The 20,751-nt window shown below is 37.5% G+C and overlaps 1 protein-coding gene and 1 pseudogene across 5 annotated transcripts in view; one reads left to right on the top strand and one right to left on the bottom strand.

The window, feature by feature from the left end:
- The window catches only part of PRRG1 (proline rich and Gla domain 1), a 100,392-nt gene that overhangs the window by 55,303 nt on the left and 24,338 nt on the right, over window positions 1–20,751 (top strand). For all 4 annotated transcript variants that reach the window (XM_084788975.1, XM_084788976.1, XM_084788974.1 and 1 more), the window contains one exon: window positions 19,789–19,949. In XM_084788975.1, coding sequence (XP_084645101.1) covers window positions 19,789–19,949 — 161 coding nt within the window. The remainder of the gene's footprint in view (window positions 1–19,788; window positions 19,950–20,751) is intronic.
- LOC311602028 (large ribosomal subunit protein eL29-like) lies at window positions 6,389–6,864 on the bottom strand (annotated as a pseudogene). Its single transcript has one exon. The product of its transcript is annotated as a large ribosomal subunit protein eL29-like (transcript).

Here is a 20,751-nt window from a genome sequence, read left to right on the forward strand (position 1 = left end):
TCATAGCAGCCTTATTCATAATAGCCAGAACATGGGAACAGCCTAACTGTCCCTCAGTGGAAGAATGGATAAAGAATCTGTGGTACATTTACACTATGGAATACTACTCAGCTATTAAAAACAAGGAATTCCCGAAACTTGTGGACAAATGGATTAAACTAGAAATTATCATAATGAGTGAGTTCACCCAGAAGCAAAAAGAGACAAACGGTATATACTCACTTATATTGAGACACTAGTCCAAGGGGTACATCCCATGAAAAACTTTACTTACTAGGAAAGTGGGTCAGAGGGGAAGACATCCTATTGAGACTTTAGGTGAGAGTAGCATGGAAGAATGGGGAAATAGAAGGATTCAGAGGGTCCTGGAAACCTACAAGAAGAACTTTATGACATGCCAATCTGGGTCCTGGGGTCCTTCTCAAACTAAGACACCAACCAAGGAAAATATAGGCAGTAAACTACGAACCCCTACCCAGACCTAGCCCATGAACAGGATATTCTCTACCGGTGAGTGGAGAGTGAGATCTGACTCTCACACGAACTCTGGTTGTCCATTTTTGACCATGTCCCCTGGATGGGGAGGCCTGGCGGCACTCAGAGGAAGGAGAGCAGGCTACCAAGATGACACTCGATACCCTATGAGCATATATAGGGGGAGGAGGTCTCCCTCAGTCACAGACATAGGGGAGGGGAGAAGGGGGGAAGCAGGAGGGAGGAATAGGAAGATACAAGGGAAGGGCTAACAATTGAAATGTAATATGAATAAATTATTTAAAAAATCAAAATTTAAAAAAAGAAAAGGAACCTAAAAAAAGTAGCCCAGCAATATTTACTTGTCCTATGTGAAAGCTGCCCTTTTTGACTAAAGATCTCTTTTGCCTTTTCCTGAAACAAAGAATACAAGGTGTCACACAACCCAGAATTTTATGACATTCAATGATGAGATGCTGGTTCAAAAAAAGGATAATATGTGATTATATAGAAACATCTAGTAGAAAATAAGCATTTCCAAAAAGAAGAGACTAAGAAGACTTTCCATTTTCAGGTGGAACTTAAGGCTTTATTTTTACCATTCTTCCCTTAAACAATTAATATCTTTGTTTAAAAAACTATTTTTAGAAAACACAGTACCCTTAATAAAATCATTTTAAGGTCACTTTTTAAATTTTTTTTATTTATTGTAATTTATTCAGATAATATCCCAATTGTTATCCCTCACTTGTATCTTACCTTTTCCACCTTTCCACCCTCTTTCACCCTGTTCCCTTCCCAGAGACCTCTGACAGAAGGGAACCTCCTCCCCAAACATACCACCACAGCCTATCAGGTTTCATCTGGATAGCCTGCTTCCCCTTCCTCTGTGTGCACCCCCCACCAGTCTCACCACCAAGGGGAAAGTGATCAAATCGAGGGCACCAGAGTTCATCTCAGAGGCATTCTCCACTCTCCCCACAACTATGGAGAACGAGCTGTTGATTGGCTAGATCTGAACAGGGGGTCTGGGTTTACTGCATGCATTGTCCTTGGTTGGTGGAACAGTTTGTTCAGGCCCCTCTGGGTCCAGATCCGCCGGCCATGATGGGATCTTCGTGGGGCTCCTGAACCCTCTGGGTCCTTCCATCCTTCCATTCTTCCATACCACTCTCAACGATCCACCCAGAGTCTACCAGTGAGCCCCAGCATCTGTCCTAATCCTCTGCTGGGTGGAATCTCCCAGAAGACATCCATGTTGGGCTAGTATCCACTTATAAGTGAGTATATACCATGTGTGTCTTTCTGGGTTTGGGTTACATGACTCAGGATGAAAGTTTCTAGTTCAATCCATTTGCCTGCAAATTTCAAGGTTTCCTTGTTTTTAATAGCTGAGTAGTATTCCATTGTGCAAATTTACCAATTTTTTTTTATCCATTCTACTGTTTAGTGGCATGTAGGTTGTTTCCAGATTCTGGCTATTAAAAGTAAAGCTGCTATGAACATAGTTGAGCAAATGTCCTTGTTGTATGATGGAGCTTATTTTGTGTATATGCTCAGGAGTGGTATGGCTGGGTCTTGTGGTAGCACTATTCCCAATTTTCTGAGACTTCCAAACTGGTTGTTCCAGTTTGCACTCCCACCAGCAATGTAGGAATGCTCCCCTTTCTCCATATTTTTGCCAGTATGTACTGTCACCTGAATTTTATTTACTTATTTTTCTTTTTTTACATATACATTTATATTATTACACATGTACAATAAACTTTCTACAGCAAGAAGAACCATGAAACAATCAGGAATTATATTAATGTTACATTCATAGTGTTTTGGCTATTTGTATTTGGCAACCTTGAAGAAAACATTTTTCCTATCTTGGTGAGTCTAAAATTCTGAATGTAAACCAATATCTATCATATCTCATCTTTATCAATTTAAAACATCTATCTACACTTAAAAACATCTTAATCCCTAAACAACTAAACTTTATTATAAAACTAAACTATCTGGTCTTCAACCCTATCAGAGATTTGAGAAGGAATAAAAATAATTAATTGAGTAAACAGAAAGTGCAGGTTAGCAGCTTCCAAAATGAGAAAATGACAGACAGTTTGCTGCCTGAACAGTCACTCAAAACTCTACATAATGTTGGGGCATCATCTTCAGCCTTCTGACCCAGTATATCAGACAGACATATTTGTGAGGCAGGAACTATTGGGGTCTTGCTTATCCTGTCTTGGCAGAGTTTGGCCATTGACTCTGCCTGCTTCCAAGCTTGCCCATTTTTAGGCAGAATTCTGTCTGTGGCTGAAATGAGGACACCCATTCTTGTAGGTGTAAGATGGACTCTCAGAGTGGTTTTGACTTGCATTTCTCTGATAACCAAGGACACTGGGCATTTCTTTAGGAGTTTCTTGGTCATTCAGTGTTCTTCTGTTGACAATTCTCTGTTTAACTCTGTATCCCATATATTAATTGTATTATTTGTTTTGGTGGTGTTTAATTCCCTGAGTCCTTTATATATTTGGATATTAGCCCTTTGTCAGATGTTTAGTTGGTGAAGATCTTTTCCCAGTTTGTAGGCTGTTGTTTTGTTCTGTTAACAGTGTCCTTTGCCTTACAGAAGATTTTCAGTTTCATGAGGTCCCATTTATTAATTGCCTGAGCTGTTGGTGTTCTGCCCATGAAGTTGTCTCCTATGCCAATGAGTTCAAGGCTCTTCTCCACTTTTTCTTCTAACAGATTTATTGTACCTGGTTTTATGTTGAGGTCTTTGATCCACTTAGACTTATGTTTTGTTCAGGGTGATAAATATTGATCCATTTGCATTTTTCTACATATAGACATCCAGGTAGACCAGCACCATTTTTTGAAGATGCCATCTTTTTTCCATTTTATGGTTTTGGCTTCTTTGTCAAAAATCAAGTGTCCATAGGTGTGTGGGTTTATTTCTGAGTCTTGAATTCAATTTCATTGACCAATCATCTTACTTCTATGCCATTATCACGCCATTTTTATTACTGTTGCCCAATAGTACAGCTTGAGAATAGGCATGTAGATTCCTGTGGAAGACCTTTCAGTTTGTTAAAATAGTGGATGACATTGACAGATTTCAGTATATCGAGCCATCCCTGCATGACTGGAATGAAGCTTACTTTGTCATGGTGAATGATATCTTTTATGTGTGCTTGAATTTGGTTTGTGAGTGTTTTTAATGAGTATTTTTGTAGTATTTTCCTTCAGTTTTCATGAGGGAAATTGGTCTGAAATTCTTTGTTGGGTCTTTCTTTAAAGTATCAAGGCGGCTGTAACCTCATATAATGGGTTTGATAATGTTCCATCTCCATGGTGTTGGTTGTTATGTCACCTTCTTTTTCTTTCTAATTTTATGAACTTTCCTCTTAGCACTGCTTTTATTGTATCACATAAATTTGGGTATGGTGTCCTTCATTTTCATTGAATTTTAGACAGTCCCTAATTTCTTTATGTCTTCTCTGACCTACTTATCATTGAGTAGAGAGTTATTCAGTTTCAACGTGTGTGTGTAACCTTTTTGATGCTTCTATTGTTATTGGGGTTCAGCTTTAGTCCATGGTGGTCTGATAGGATACAAGTTATTATTTCAATCTTCTTGAATCTGCTGAGGCTTGCTTTGTGACATACTATATGGTCAGTTTTGGAGAACGTTCCATGAGGTGTTGAGAAGAAGGTATAATCTTTCATGTTTGGATAAAAATTTCTGTAGATATCTGTTAGATCCATTTGATTCATGGCATCTGTTAATGTCATTGTTTCTTTGTTTAGCTTCTATTTTATTGGTGAAAGTGGGGTGTTGCAGTCTCCCACTATTATTAATATGTCAGGATCGATGTGTGGTTGAAGCTTAATTAATGTTTCTTTCCAAATGTGGGTCCGTTTGTATTTGGGGCATAGATGTTCAGAATTGCAATGTCATCTTGGTTGAGTTTTCCTTTTTTGAATATGAAGTGTCCTTCCACATCTCTTTTTATTAATTCTGGTTGAAAGTCTATTTTATAGATATTAGAATGGCTATTCCAGCTTGCTTCTTGTGTCCATTTTCTTAGAAGACCTTTTTCCGGCTCTTTATTCTCAGGTAATGTCTATCTTTGTGGCTGAGAGTTTTTTTCCTTGTATGCAGCAGAATATTGGGTTCTGTTTGCATGTCCATTTGTTAGTCTATGTCTTTATTGTAGTCGAGACTATTGATTTTGGAGACAATTAGTCACCAGTGACTGTTAAGTCCTTTCATTTTGATGTTGGTTGTGGTAGTGTGTTTGTGTGCTTCTCTAGTTTTTGTTTTGCTAACGTGACGTTATTTATTTCCTGTTTTCTTGGGTGTAGTTTGCTTTCTTGGGTTGGAGTTTTCCTTACAGTATTGAATATTAGGCTGAATTTGTGGATAGGTATTGTTTAAATTTTTTGTCGTGAAACATCTTTTTCTCCATCTATGGTTATTGAACGTTTTGCTGGGTATAGTAGTCTGGCCTGTCATTTGTGGTCTCATATGGTTTGCAAAGCATCTGCCCCAGGCCCTTCTATCTTTTATGGTTTCTGCTGAAATGTGGGTTGTGATTCTGTTAGGTTTGCCATTGTATATTACTTGGCCTTTTTCTCTTGATACTCTTAATTTTTTCTTTGTTCTGTACCCTTTGCATTTTCATTATTATGTGGTGAGAGGTTTTTCTTTTCTCATCCACACCTTCATTAGGAAAGATTTGAGGTTATTTTCTTGTGTCTCAGATGGGTTAGAATTTTCCAGGGCTGATTGCTTTGAGATAACTGGGTTCCGGAGGCCCCATAATATTTTAGCTTTTGTTTTCTACATATTTACACTGACCTTTAGCCATCTTGCTGGCTCTGGCATTGGGTGGTAGTTTCTGGTGTCCTTCACTGGCCATTAAGAGCAGCTAGTAGGTGGATGGCTATAGGTTGAGACCTGCCATCTGCCGGCATCAGGTGGACCAGATGGGTGACTTGAGGTCAGATCAACCTGTGTTCCACACTGTGGTATCTCCTCTGGGCAGGGAGACTCAGACACTGTTTTGTAGCCCACAGTTCCTGCTGAGACACATAGTGCAGGTGCAATATGCCCTGCTAGGCATGTGGCTAGACCTTGGAGCCCAACCCTGTGTTTGTGTGGACCTGGGAACTTTCTGTGGGTTTTGCCAGGTGACCTGATGTCAGATCCACTTGTGTTCCAGACTGTGCCATCTCCTCTGGTCTAGAAGACTCAGATGGGGTTTTTTTTGTTGTTTTGTTTTGTTTTTTTGGTAGTCCACAGTTCCATCTGAGTCACAGAGCTCAGATGCTGCATTCCCTACCTTGATTGTGGCTAGTCCTTGGGGCCTGTGCCAGTACCTGTGTGGACCAAGGAACTTTCTGTGGATTGGCTAGAAGACCTGAGGTCGGGTCCACTTGTGTTCCAGACCATGAGGTGTGATCTGGCTTAGAAAACACAAACACTAGTGTTCTGTAGTCTTCAGTTCAGTCTGATACCCAGATCGCAAGCAAATGTGGCCTGCAAGCAGGTGAGTGGCTGGACTGAGGAGGCTGTGCACATGCCGCAGGGACCCAGGGACTTTTCTATGGATTAACCAGATGTCCAGAGGCTAGACCCACCCATGCTCCACACAGTGTGGACCCCTCTCACTAACCCTAGTGATATATAGTTCTGACTTCGGCCCTTAGGTCACTGTGCAATCACTGCTGTCCTGCTGATCAGGCACAGTATGTGTTTGGGCTGGCCATCTTGGATTCCTTATAAATAATATCTTTTTCCACAAAAGAAATTGCTTTTTTTTTCTTGCCTTGGGTTTATTTGTAAAAACAGCATAGGACACTGGGCATCTGTAAATAGTGTGTAGGTAGGTGTGTCACACCAGTCCATCTGTCTTCACATAGGCAGAAGCCTCTTCTGTGGGGCCTTCACAGGGGCCTGGGCACCTTTGGGAGGCTGAGCTGGGGCTGAAGCCTGGGCCTTAGCTGCAGCGGCAGCCGCTGCCCTCGTTTGAACCTTGGGCTTTGATTGGCAGAGCCTACAACCCTTGGCCATGTAGCTTCGAATCCTCTTTCCAAGCTTGGGATGAGCGATGAAAGCAAGCTGGCTGAGTTTGCAGCTGGGCCCCTTTGTCATCTTGGGCTTAATGGTCTTAGGCTTCACAAGGGCCTTAATGGCCTCTGCACATGTACTCGTTGCCTTTGCCTTGTTTGCCTGCATTTTCTTCAGGCCTTTCTTGTTGTGCTTCTTGTCAAAGCACATGTTCCTCAAGAACTTGGGGTCAACCCCCTTAAGAGAGTCGTATCTTTGGTACCGTTTCTGTCCCATTTGCGGGACTGGTTGCATGTGGTGTGGTTCTTGGACCTGGCCATGTGTTCAAGGTAACCTGTGGCTCCCACAGAGCCTGGGACTGGAAGAAAAAGAGCAACAAATTGCTTTTTTTACTGTGGTAATTTTTATAAACTGAATTCTGATTTGTAAAAATATATCTGTTATATGAAATTATTTTCTGTGCTAGAACTCATTGCACTTATAACTGCTTTTTCTGTAATTTGTGGCATCTATTTGTTATTCATGGCTACTGTCTTCACCTTAAGACCAGAAGTGCTGAGGAAGCCCATCGTGTTGTTTGGATCTCTGAGTTAGAGGCCAGTCTTGTCTACAAAGGGAGTCCAGGATTACACAGAGAGACCCTGTCTCGAAAAACAAAAAACAAAACAAAACAAAACAAAAAACCAAAATAACAACAACAACAAAAAAGTAAACCATAGGTGCTCCTTCCCATCATTTACAAAATAGGAAATATGGCCATGCATCTTTTAACATGCTGCTTTTCTGCGTTTCTTTATAGAACTTATCATACCTGGAGTAGCAAGCAGGGATTATTTGGAAACAATAATGAGGAAGTGTGAAGGTAGCTTAACATTTTCTCTCCTTCTCCTTTTACAGTATTCTGATTTTGGAATGCATTCAAATGCTCAGGTGAAAAACAAAGTTCAAAGTTTAGAAGAGTGTCTTAGATTTAGAAAACCTGAGTCTGAAAAGTCACTTTTTCTCTTCATGTTCCACACATACTGGTACCATGACCTTGATGATCTGCTATGAGTGGATATAGAATAGTGATGTCAGAGGTGGCATCACTTGGGCTGGGCATGATGGCATAGGCCTGTAAACCAGGATCTCAGAAGGTGGAGGGAGAAAGATCAGGAATCTAAATTCATCTTTACAGTTGAAGGCCAATTTGTCATATGTGAAAACCTGCTTTTTTATTTTTGTTTATTTGTTTGTTTGTTTGTTTGTTTTTGGTTTTTCAAGACAGGGTCTCTTTGTGTATCCTTGGCTGTCCTGGACTTGCTTTGTAGACCAGGCTGGCCTCGAACTCACAACGATCCACCTGCCTCTGCCTCCCGAGTGCTGGGATTAAAGGCGTGCGCCACCACGCCCGGCTTGCTTTTTTATTTTTTAATTACAAGAGGTTTATTAAATGTGCATGGGGAGAGGAGGAAAGGGGGAGGGGTACCTCAGAGAGACAGACAGAGAGAGGAAGGGAGAGGAGGAGACAGAGTTAAGAGAGAGATAAGAAAGAATGGGGGAGGGTAAGATGAAAACTTGTTTTAAAAACAAACAAACAAAAAGCAAAAAAGTTCCCCTGATGATGATGATAAAATGGTGATTAAGAAGCCTTGAAAAAAAATTTTTAATTAAAAGAAAGAACCCATGTCCAAATGTCTCAAACATTCAAACAAATAAACAAAAACAAAAACGATTTTAATGAAGAAGAAGAAGAAGAAGAAGAAGAAGAAGAAGAAGAAGAAGAAGAAGAAGAAGAAGAAGAAGAAGAAGAAGAAGAAACAAATTAGAAAATGATCCTTAGGATTTAGAACAGGTTCATAGTGATTAGCTCTTTGTGTGTTGCTATTTAAGGGTTATTTTCCCCAATGGTACAAGGAAGACTTTGATAAAAATGAAACAAAACACAAAGCAGTTAATGAATTCTGGTTTCTTTTTGAGTGTGCACTTTTAATGGCTGAGTCATCTCTCCAGCCAGTATTCCAATCTCTTAAAGGATAGTTATATGGTATAAAATCACAAAACTCAGAAAATAAAATGCTTTCTTTAAAACTACCAACAAAACAAAACAAAAACATTGGTCCTGCATAGACTAAAGCTCTGTCCTCATAGTAAGTCTTGATAAGTTGAGAACATGGTTGAGTTCTTTGGGGCTTAAGCCAGGAATAACGTAGCATAGCACTATGAGGAAGATGACAGTAGACATAACACGTCTCAATTCTTTGCAAAATGACAGTCCCAAAATATATGGCTTAATTTTATTTGGGAGCTCCCTGATTCAACTAAGGGCATTCATTTAAAGTCAATTAATTGTTTCATTTTGTCTCTATTAAATTTGAGTCTCTTTATTACAGTGACATTCATGTTGCTGCAGTTTAGATGATGTCACAAGTTTATTGTAAGCACTTAATTTTCCTAATTTTATAACAGTAATACAAATCTGCTTGGGGCTGACAGCTACCATTATTTCTTCCTGGCAAGTGTTTTCCACTAGGGAATAAAAGACCTGTTTAATGGACATGCTACTTCTTAAAACCCATTAATAAGAGCTTGTATGATTGATGCAGTCTTTTTGCCTCTTAATGTAGATTTGAGAATATAACACTTGGTATATAAATTGGGTTTTTAAATTATTTTTTATTACATAAATTTGATTTTAGACAATTTTTCACATGTACACAATGCACACTGACAACTCTAACCTCCCACCTCTGTTAACTCATCTCATGCTTATGAATCTCTCTCTTATATTTGTATCTATTCACTTTGATTTGCCACCTACTGCGATTAGTCAGGGCATCCATGTGATCATGGATTTGGAGCTAATGGCTGGAGTTCGGTGGGCTCAGCCATAGGTATACAACTAAACACAGTGGTTCTATTAGTAGCCAGTAGGTCAGAGGTAAAGAGTAAGGCTCCATGATCCTCCCTCACCTATCCTTCATTGATTATTTATAAGGCTGATCTTTTGAAGGCCTGGGTCAGGTTACCTATAGTTGTGAATTACTGATTGCAATCGTTTATTACAACCATAGTACTATATAGCCATCTATTTCTTAAGCATTTCCATCAACCACAAAGGACACACCATACCCAATAGTCTGTAACCTTATATATCTTCCACTTTGAAGATCTTGGAAATTTTTATTCTGCGTTCTTTCTCTAAAACATGATTCATAACAGTAGCAAAATTATAGTTATGAAGTAGAAACAAAAATCATTTTATGGTTTGGGGTCACTACACTTGAGGAACTGTAGTAAAGGGTTGCAGCATTAGGAAGGTTGGGAACCACTAGTTCTTTCATAGATTTATTTGACATCTTATACTTATCTTTGGTGAAGTATTTGTTAAGGTAATCAGCATATTTGTTAATCCATCTGGTTTGGTTTTTTTTTTATTCTTGAGTTTAAGAGTTGTTTATCTGTTTAATGAAATGACTTTTTTCTTTTTGAATTTTTGACTCAAGGTTTGAGTATGTAGTCAGGGCTAACCTTGAACTTAACAGCCCTCCTGTTTTTGTTTTGTGTAACTGTCTTTTATCACATATAATTTGTAAAACTTTTACTGAGCCTGTGGTTTGTCTTTCATCTTTATGATATAATTGTATTTCTTATGAGTTAAAGAGAGACCAGTGGGTGGTTCTAGAGACAGAGGCAAGTTCTAACCCTATAATCAAACTGTGTGTTTTGGTTTAGTCACTTAGACTGTACATTTCCATTTCCTAGTCAGTAAAATGAAGGGATTGAGATGGATCAGTGGTTTTATTACACTCAGTGAAGCATTAAGTTTTCTAAATGTGGCCCTGAGGGAAGGGAGAAAAGAAAGGGCTTCCAACAGAAGAACTCTATTTTAGATTTTTTTTTCCTGTTTTTGTTTCTCCCTATCGTTTTGATTTGAAGAGGATTCCTTTGCTAGTTACCTTTAGGATAGTATCATTGGGTTAAATGAATTTCAAAAAATACTTTTCACATTTTAAATCCTTTGATTCAAAAATACTAATTTGAGCCTACTGAAGTCATTTCAATGTGCAAAGAGAATAAAACCCATCCACAATTCTGTTGATCAATTTGGCTTTAACAATTATTAGATTGTTTCTTAATAAATATTTATAGTATCCATATTTTTACAGGCTTATAAGATATAGGTCTCCCCTTTAACCAGGCTGTGGAGGGATGTGTTGAGTAGATGTAACAACTATCAATAAAACACTGTTTAGCCAATCAGCTGGGCAGAAGGACAGGAAGTGGAAGATGGGACTTCCTGGAGAGGGGGAGGAGCCAAGAGTTGACAGCTGATAACAAGGAAGAGTTGAAGGTTGAGAGTTGGAGGAGAGAGGCCACTGAGGATGAGATTGGCAAGAGCTTGGATTATATTTGGGTTATAAGGATTAGAGTAGTTTGTTGTTAAAAAAAAAAGTAGCAGTTTAGATTCTGCCCAGCATAGTGATTGCAGCTTTGAATTATATTTCAGTCTCTTTGTGTCAGTTATTGGTTTCCTAGCCTGAACAGATACATTTTATTGTAACACCAGGCCACAAGTAAGATCTCAGACCATATTTTGCTACGTGTAGACTTTTAACAGTAAGAAGGCACAGATACAGGCTGAGGAGATGGCTTGGCAGTTCAGAGCACTGGCTGGCCTTTCAGAGGACCTGGGTTTGAGTCTCAGCACCTATGTGGTGGCTCATAACCTGTAACTCCAGTTCCAGGGAATCTGACAACCTCTTCCAGTGTCTTTAGTGCCAGGCATGCATAGAAGCAAGAATACATCTACACATAAAGTAAAAATAAATCTTTCCCTTTAAAAAAATAGATTATATGTCTTATTCTGTATATTCCATGAAATCTCATTTTTTAACTTTTTTAGAGAGTATCACAGTGTCTTAGAAGAAAACTTCATCTGAGACATGTAATAGAATTCTAGCAATTTAGACTTCATCTAAATTCTCTAGTTAGTTCAAAGTGACCCGCAATACTCAGTCAGTAGCTGCACATAGGGCATTGCAAACTTAATACTGAACAGTTTTCCTTATGCTACAAATTAAGAATACTCTTTTCATGCTATCATTTCTAGATCAAATTAACATTTAAGGGCTAATTTCAGTATTGAATGCATCACTAGAATCCATGTTTTAACAAAACAGAACATATTTATTACTGAACTTCACTTCCCTTTTCTGTTGGACACTTCCCTTTTCTGTTGGACTCTATTTGTAGACTAGAGAGAACTGTAGCTGAATGTTTTGTGATAAGTATGAAATGGGACATTTTGATTAAATGTATTAGGTGCTTTGCTAGTACAATTATACATTCTTAGAGTCTAGACTGCAACTGTCACATAGAATACATATTATACTGTCTATGTTCTACATTAGATTGATATAAACAGTGTCTTTCTGACCATTATCCTGGACACCACATGGTCCTTTATGGTGACTCGCTTCATCATAATAAAAATAGTGATGGCTACTGCTTTGAGCCCTGTCAGTTTGAGAGGAGTTAAATCTTTCTCTAAGTAACCCTTGAAGAACATTATTTTCGTTTGCCTTGCATTCAGATTAATTAACTTTTACTTCTTGTTCCTGTCAGCATATACTTTTTAGTGTTAATGCTCAGTGTTGCATTCAAGTCTCATCATGTGGCTTGAGGATATGGATAGAAGAAAAGGGCTTTTGATTTGTCTAATGGAATGAGAATGCACTGTGAAGTAAGCATAAAAGTATATTGCAGCACAGTTGAATATGACCGCCCATATTTATCTTCATGAGATTGGATTTACTTAAGAATTTCTAAATAAATAAAATGTTACTATTAATGTCCAAAATTAGTATATAAAATGTTTGAATAGCCACCTGGATTATCCAGCTAAATTTAGTACAATATAATTAATTATATAAACTTTATTTATAAAATTATAAGATACTATAATTTTTAAAATTGTAAAATTAATAATATAATTTTTCTTATAATTGTGCATGGCTCTCAATTCTTGCACACCTGTTGCATATGTGGTTTTTCCATTCATAACAGCCACCTCTGTGTGGCTTGTTAAAATTCTAATGATGAATCTATCAAGAGCTAACAAAAATAAGTATAAGCAAAAAAGTAAACATATAGTAGCAAAATTACAGTCATTTTATGGTTGGGGTTCACCACACCATGAGGAACTGTATTAAAAGATCACAGCATTAGGATGGTTGAAAACCACTGTACTAAATCAGATAGTTTTTATAAAACAAGAGAATGTATTCTCTCAGGGAAGGATAAAGAAAAATGTTTTTATCAAGTTTGAAAGGTAGTTTTCTTTGGTTGAAAAGCAGAAAATATGTGCAAGAAATTTGGGTGCGAGTATGTTTTATACAGCATATGGACATTAAAGTTGAGGAACATCATAATGAGGCACCTACACCTTTCTTTTCATTCAGTCTCCAAGTTTCTCCCATTCCCCATTCTCTTTTCATTTTCTCTACACTTTTTGAATCATGCTCTGTTTTGAGTTCTTTACTTGATGGCACAATAGACAAACACTGGACCAAAATATTCATAGTACATGGGTCTTAGAATCATGTTTATACCCTTGATAGGGAACAAGTGTCATGCGAAAAGTATGATTGATTTTTCTAATCAAACTCTATGTAAATTGTTAGATTCAATGGTAAATCTGTCCAAAAAGTTGAAATGGGGTCTTAGAAGGTATTATATTTGAGTAGGAGTTCACCAGGCAGAGGAAATATCAGTTGAAAAATTGTGGAGACCCAAAAGGATCATTTTGTAAACTGACGAGATTTGGTGTTCTGTTATTGCTTCGTTTATTGTTTTTGAGACAGGGTCTCACTATATATCCTTCGCTGGCCTGAGACTCACAGAGACCCACTTTTTTTCTTCCTTTGGAGTTCTGGAATCAAAGATGTACTCCATCCACTATGCTGATTAGATTTTGGTTTGACTGAGGGAAAAGATGCACGGTGAGTGAAGTGGCCAAAGAGAGTGCTCTGTAATCTTAGCTTTCATTTCTGACCTTTCCTTTCCATTCTTTTTGCAGTCATAAATATACACTACAATCTTAGTATCCTTTAACCTGCCTATATGACGGAACCTTTCCTCTTCCATTTGCTCCTTCTGGCTTTCTAGTATTGGATTAATAAACCTTGAGCGACTATCAAACATTTGAAATGTAGTTTAAGATTAGGCCTCCATGGGACAGCAATTTGCTGGTATCCTGCTTTCATTTCCCAGATCTCTTCTACTTGAGCCATACCTATGAGCTCACTGTGCCTCCTTTACAGCCCTTGTTTGCACAATTCCAATCACTTGTTCACATCTATGTTTTCCCAGGATATCTTTTATCACTATCTCCTGATGCCCCCATCCTGCTACTCACTACAAAACCAGCTCAAAATACTTTTCAGAGGTCCCTTGCCCATGTCCAAAACATACACACTCACTGGAAAAATATGCCTGTCTTCTGACCACCAACAGAGCCCATTGTGTTAAGTCTTCAGTCTTCAGTGAGTTCCTTGTGTACTTCTATAATCTTTGTTATTAAGGTCACAGGTCATCTGCTCCTCATCATGAGTTGTCAAGTTCTCATTCTAGATACTTTTCTTCGGTAAACATGCTCCAAGACAAATAATGCTGTCCACTTTAAAATGTAAATGTTCTTCAGTGAAATCAGACCCAAGAAGAGAAAACTAATTAGATAACTATAGAGTAGAGAGCTTTCCAGTTGTGGGTATAGTTTTAAGCCTTGCTCTCTGCTGTTTTTCAGCAAATTTGCAGATATGATTTCACTTGGCTGAATATTATTTGCTGTTTAAAATATAAGTTTTACCAACCTGTGCATTAAATTCAACACATTTATGTGCTGGTATTTATTGTATATTTTGGTTTAACTCAGTAATTTAGGGAATCACTTAAAAAGCTCTCTTACTTCATTTATTTTTTGTGTCTTTTGAAGAAAGTATGACAGATCATTTTGAAGTAATGAAAAGTTATGTTTTTCTTCAATAAGTAATTTTCTTTTTTGAGTATTTGCATATCAGTTTTAGATTTGAAATATTTTCTTCAGTCAGAATTTTCTTGCTGAATCTTAATAAAGTGGTTTGTTTGCTTCCTTTAGGGAAAAAACTGTTTACCTTTAAATAGCATTTTATATTCTTAAAGTACATTTGTATTCTATATACTGGTCTATCATGTGGTCCATGACTAAATCATGTATGCAATTTCTGTCAGCTTCAGCTTCACTCACATAGATTAAGGAGGAAGGCAGAAAGAAACATACCAACCCAAGTTTCAAATATCACTGGTTTAGTTTGATTTATTTTTAGACTGAAGATTGAACACAGAGCTTTACATATGCTAAGCATTAACATCATGCTACACCCTTAGTCTCTAGGTTTGGATGTCAAATTCCTAATGCAAATCCATGCAGTCAGAAAATGTTCCAAAACAAGCTTTGCAGCCTGGATACTGTCCAGTGTTTAGCCTTCACGGGTTCCAGCCAGATAGAGAGGGATGTGGACATTCCTACCCAAGAAGATGTCTGCAGTTGATACCACTTGCAAAGGAAAAATTCGAAAATCGAGTCTCACTGGGCATTTAAAATCCCCTTAACAGTAGGCCCCATGCCCAGCAGTAGATGGTGAACACAAATAAACTCAATGGTATTTTTGTAGGTTTTTTTTTGTCTCATTACTTTGTCTGAGCATTTATTGTCTTACTGGTGTTTTGCTTGTATATTATGGCTTCCAATTTTGTGTTTTCATGGGTTTCTGCTTTTCTTTTGTTGTTTTAATTTTGTTTGTTTGTTTGCCTATTTGTTTTCTAAAGAGAGAGATAAAGAAGATAATGGAATTGGGTAGGTGGGGAGTATCTGATAGGCATTGAAGGAGGGGAACTGATGAGAATATATTACAGAACGTAATTTTCAGTAAATAAAAGCACTATGAAAAATAGATAATGTGACTTCATCTTATAGGTCATAGATGCCATATTATACTCTTCTGAAAAAAAAAAAGAACAGCCAGGTGTGGTGGCCTAGAACTTGGCAGGCAAAGGCAGGGGGATATCTGTGAGTTTAAGGCCAACCTGGTCTACAAAGAGAGTTCCAGGAAAGCCAGGGCTATTTATTACACAGAGAAACGCTGTGTCAAAAAACCAAGAATAGATAAATAAATAAATAAAAGTAAAATTCTTTTTACATATATTTGTCTGGGTATTTGTGTGTACATGAGCATTTGTGTGTATGTACATGGTCCATGGAGTATGCCTGTGAAAGTTCTTACCTTCTGTAAATTCCAGGGATCAAAATCAGTTGATAGCCTTAGTGGAAAGCACCCAATAAACTGTCCATTAGATTCCCAAACTACTTTTTGGGATTGTTAAATGCTCTTTTTTTCATTTCTTGTTCCAAAACTTAGCTATAGAACTATTTTTTTTTTTACTATTGGTCAAAAATTTACTTCATGTAGTATCATCTATTTAACTCTAATTTTCAGGGAGATAAAGTTTACTTGCCAGCATCTAATGTTCTTAGTATTCTGTTACCTTGCTTCTTGGTACTTAACTTGCCAGCATCTAAAGTTCTTAGTATTATGTTACCTTGCTTCTGCTTTAGCAGAAATACATGAGAGATGTTTATGTAGAATGCTCCTAGTAATTTGATTAGTCTGGGATTAGAAGATTAGTATCCTGATATATCATTTATTCCGTTAGCTTGATTTCTGTTTTGAGGAGTTAGCTACTTTCCTTAACACTCATCTTCCATTTATCTCTCATGAGAAGGTAATTTCCTCTTCATACTATTTTACCTTTTTCCTGTTGAGAGTTCAAAATCTCTTACTATTGATTATTTGATTTATGCTCAGGAAGACTGGTCTAAAAGTTGATAACATTTTACAATGAATTAACGTGCATTGTGTTTAAAAATAAGGAAGCTGAAAATTTTAATTCTTACTACATACCACATTCAACACAGGACACTAGTTTATGAGGGGAGGTTGGTCCAGAAAAATCATATCCACTTAAATAACAAACAACTGAAGAAGGGGAAAAAGTTTATCTTGGAAAAGGGAACTCTCAGTAAAAGCAGGTTAATATCTCCTATTAATTGGAGGAGACCTCTATGTTACTTTAGAGGATATAAATATGACCGCTGATACCTTGAGGACCTCCGTTCTCTGAGAAGAGGCAGCGGAGGAAATGGTAGAAGGGACATGAGGGTGGGACTAGGAGAAGAGGGAGGGAGCTGGGATCAGGCTATAAAGTGATTAAATAAATAAATAAATGTAGACATGACCAGTGGCTAAAGTGTTACAATTTATTGAAATGTGTCTTGAAAAGCATTACCATAGTCAAAACAATACCAGACATGTTCATTTCAAGAGAATTATAATGTATCTATTAAATAGATGTTGAAGACCTTAAAAATCACCCAGTAAAATGTTTTAAATCGTTTAATCCAAAGTTTTTCATAAACATTCAGAACTCATCTTCTAAGGAACTGATATTAGGGCGGTGACTCTTAAACTGTGGTAATAGAAGGATTGCCTGGGAATTGGTTACAAATACAAAAGATATATTGTGACTAGGAGAAAAGATTGTTGAACTAGAATTCATGCAATTTTAAGCTGTCAAGTTTTCTTCAAAGGAAATCAGTTATCCCAAAAAGATGCACCCATTTTTGTCAACAAGACTGCACCTGTTGAAGATGATTTTTATGACTAGGTTCAATTTTAGAAAGCTTCTCAATCTGCTTATGTGACTACGTAGAAGATTACATTTTATGAAATTCAAACACAGATTACATTTTCTCAATTAAAATTTAACATCTGAATTGAAATGAATCATGTGTGTAAAATATAAACTGGATCTTGAAGACCTAGTGGAAAAACAAAATAAAATTCAATAGTGATAAAAAGATGTATTAGTGTGTGTGTGTGAGAGAGAGAGAGAGAGAGAGAGAGAGAGAGAGAGAGAGAGAGAGAGAGAGAGAGAGAGAGAGAGAGAGAGCACTTGCCTACAGATACCCCAAAAGCCAAATGATGATGTCAGATTTCCAGGAGCTGAGTATGGGTCCTCTGGAAAAATAGCAAGCACTCTTAACCACCAAGCCACTAATACAATTTAAAAACAATATTTAATAAGATTTATTTTACGTGTATGAGTGTTTTGCCTGTATGTACATAAGGGCACCACTTGCATGGCTGGTGCTTGTGTAGGGCCCAGAAGATGTTTGGTCACCTGCAACAGGAGTTACTGTAGGTGTAGTTTTTATCTATTTTAATGGGGTTCTTATACCTCTTTCTCTTTTCACCTCCTTCAACACCCCAACACCAATTAGGAGAGAAAGAAGGTTAGTGGAGAGAGGTGGCATAGTTCTCTTGCTACTTCCTGCTGGTTAGGGTCATTGTGTTCCTTGGAGAAAGTCCAATCTTCATTTCAGGATATCTCCAACAACTTCTCCTCAAACTGCATCATCAACAACCAGGAGCATTCTCCTTCTTTCTCAGAGTCCCTTTCTCTCTCTGGGCTCTGGAATTTATTCCCTCTCCAGAGTCTTCAGAATTAAACTATCTGGATCTGACAAAGAACCCATCTCAGAGCCCACACAAGGCAAATAGTCTGCTGTGGACAATCTGAATTAGCCACATATCCCACACCTGAGATTAAAACAAAGATATGTTTACATAACATAACTGAGTTTTTATAAACACCAAAACTTCCACTACAAGTTACAATTGTCTTCAGATTGTAAACTACCATGTAGATGCTCGGAATCCCACCTGGGTCCTCCGTAAGAGCAACAAGTACTGTTAACCACTGAGCTATCTTTCCAGCCCACTCTTAAGATTTATTTTATAAGCACGCTCAGATGCATTCATGTACACGTGTGTGTGTGTGTGCGTGCGTGCGTGTGTGTGTCTATGTTCAGTTGTCCATAGAGACCAAGGAAGTGTTGAAGCCTATGGGACTGAACTTCCAGATAGTTATGGACCATTGTATGGGTGCTGGGAACTGAACTTGAGTCCTCTCCAAGAGCATTAAATGTTCTTAGTCCCTGAACCATCTTTCTAACCACTGTAGTGCCCTTTTTGCATGTTAGAAGTTGGTAAAAATGTAAATTATCTACTCGTTTTACATTAACAGAGATTAAATTATAGTGGCATGGTATTTATGTACCAGGCAAATAAGACTTTCAGAACATAAAGTAGAACTCAAATTTTCTTGGATATAAAGGTAATTGTATCCTCCATAAAGATAAACATAACTATACTCAGTGTCTGCTTTTCTTGAATTTATTTATTTACTACATTTATTTATTGCAGAGCTGGAGCGTGAACCCAGGGCTATAGACACACTAGGCAAGTGTACTACCATTGAGCTATATTCCCAACCGACTGTTTGTCTTCTAAGAACTGGCCTTACTGTGTGGCCCCAGGTGGTATTGCACTTGCTGTGCCATATTTATTCCACTAGGTTTCACAAATGCACTTTGAATGTTTCTAACATATGCCGATATGCCTTTTTAATTTATGGAAAATGACTTTTCCTTAAGGACAATGAAAGGAGATTGAATGCCTTGAAGTACAGCTATACTATATATAATTTAAATATATTTAGAACAAAATTATTATTACTGTTTTCTTGGGCTGAGACGTAGATAAATTCATCTTCTATATCTCGTTGATTTCAGAGATTTCTTTGAAATATAATTTTTTATTTTGCAAGCTGTAATGAGCCATTCACCATGTTGTCTTCTCTTTAAGGAATGGTTCTCTAGGTTTATATTATTAGGTCAATTGGATTTGTACTTATTTTTAGGTAGGCAGAGACTGATCATCTAGAGACTGGCTTTTGGTTTGGATACAGAATGCATTTGGGTATCCACTTACAGTAATGAATATAAGTAGTGATATCATTATTACTATTTTTAAACATCTGTGATGGTCAGGAATGTGCTAAAGTCAGAATATAACTTTGCTAATTAATTATGTTACTGCTCCTGCTTAGGACCATGTTGACTAAAAGGACATATTCCCATCATAAGGAAGCTATCGAATGGATTTATTTGAAGTTAAACATTACTTCACTCCTGATTTACTGAAAGATGTTTAAAATGTTGTCTGTATTTTCTGAGGAGCATCTGGCAATTTCCTTCTTGTATACTGAGTTCTTCCATGAGTTTCTTATTACTTTTTTATGCTTATTATTATATCTCTTTTTAGTTTTTCTCACAGGAGAAAAGGCCAACTCAGTATTAAAACGCTACCCAAGAGCCAATGGGCTTTTTGAAGAAATAAGACAGGGCAACATTGAGCGTGAGTGTAAAGAAGAAGTCTGCACATATGAAGAAGCCAGAGAGGCTTTTGAGAATCATGAAAAAACTGTAAGTATGCTAGAAACGTAAAACATGGTCACAGAATTACTTGCTTTTTGGCGTATTTCTAAAACCTACATTCCCAAAAGATATGCACTGCTTCAACTAAAAGTTAATTTACTGAAGAAATCTCCATGTAACATCTAATGAATAATGTTCTATATTTGAAAGAACTAGGCTTACTTTCTTCTGTATTGGTCTGTCCTTGAGTGCTGTTTCTACAGTGCTCTGCTTAGCTAGCAGTTATTATGGTAGCAAGACATCCAGTTCACACAAGGCTTTGATTTGGAAAGTAGGTGGCGTCTTTACCTTTCTACGCTTAATCAGAGAGAAATGGCGGTGGGGGGCGGGGGGAGCAGATGGAGGAAAGTAAGGGAAATTGTTAGTGTTTTGATATTTTATTTCTCATGGGCTGGGTGCTAGGATGCTTCCCTTTCATGCTTGAACCCAGCTTCCAACGATAGTACCAGAGAAACTTGGTTTTAGTTCTCTATTCTTTTGGAATCTTCTTCCACATTTCATAAGACTGTTTTGCTTCACTTTACTCTGACCGTAGGTTATTCAAAGATAGCACAGTTGGGAAAGCAAAAGCAAGGATGTAAATTTTACAGGTTTGCTTTACAGTTGAAATTTACAACACCAGAGGTAGCTGTTGTGTAAAGCATTCATGCCGGTGCATCAAGAAAGTACTGTATGCTAAATAAGTGACATATCATGAGGGGCATCATGTCTCAGCAACAGTGAGTACAAACACAATTTAAAGAAGGAGCACTTGATCTTTTGTTTGGTAGAGAAGGCTCTAGAGATGAAA

The sequence above is a fragment of the Acomys minous genome, assembly GCF_964271855.1.
Source record: "Acomys minous genome assembly, chromosome: 7".
Lineage (NCBI taxonomy): Eukaryota > Metazoa > Chordata > Mammalia > Rodentia > Muridae > Acomys > Acomys minous.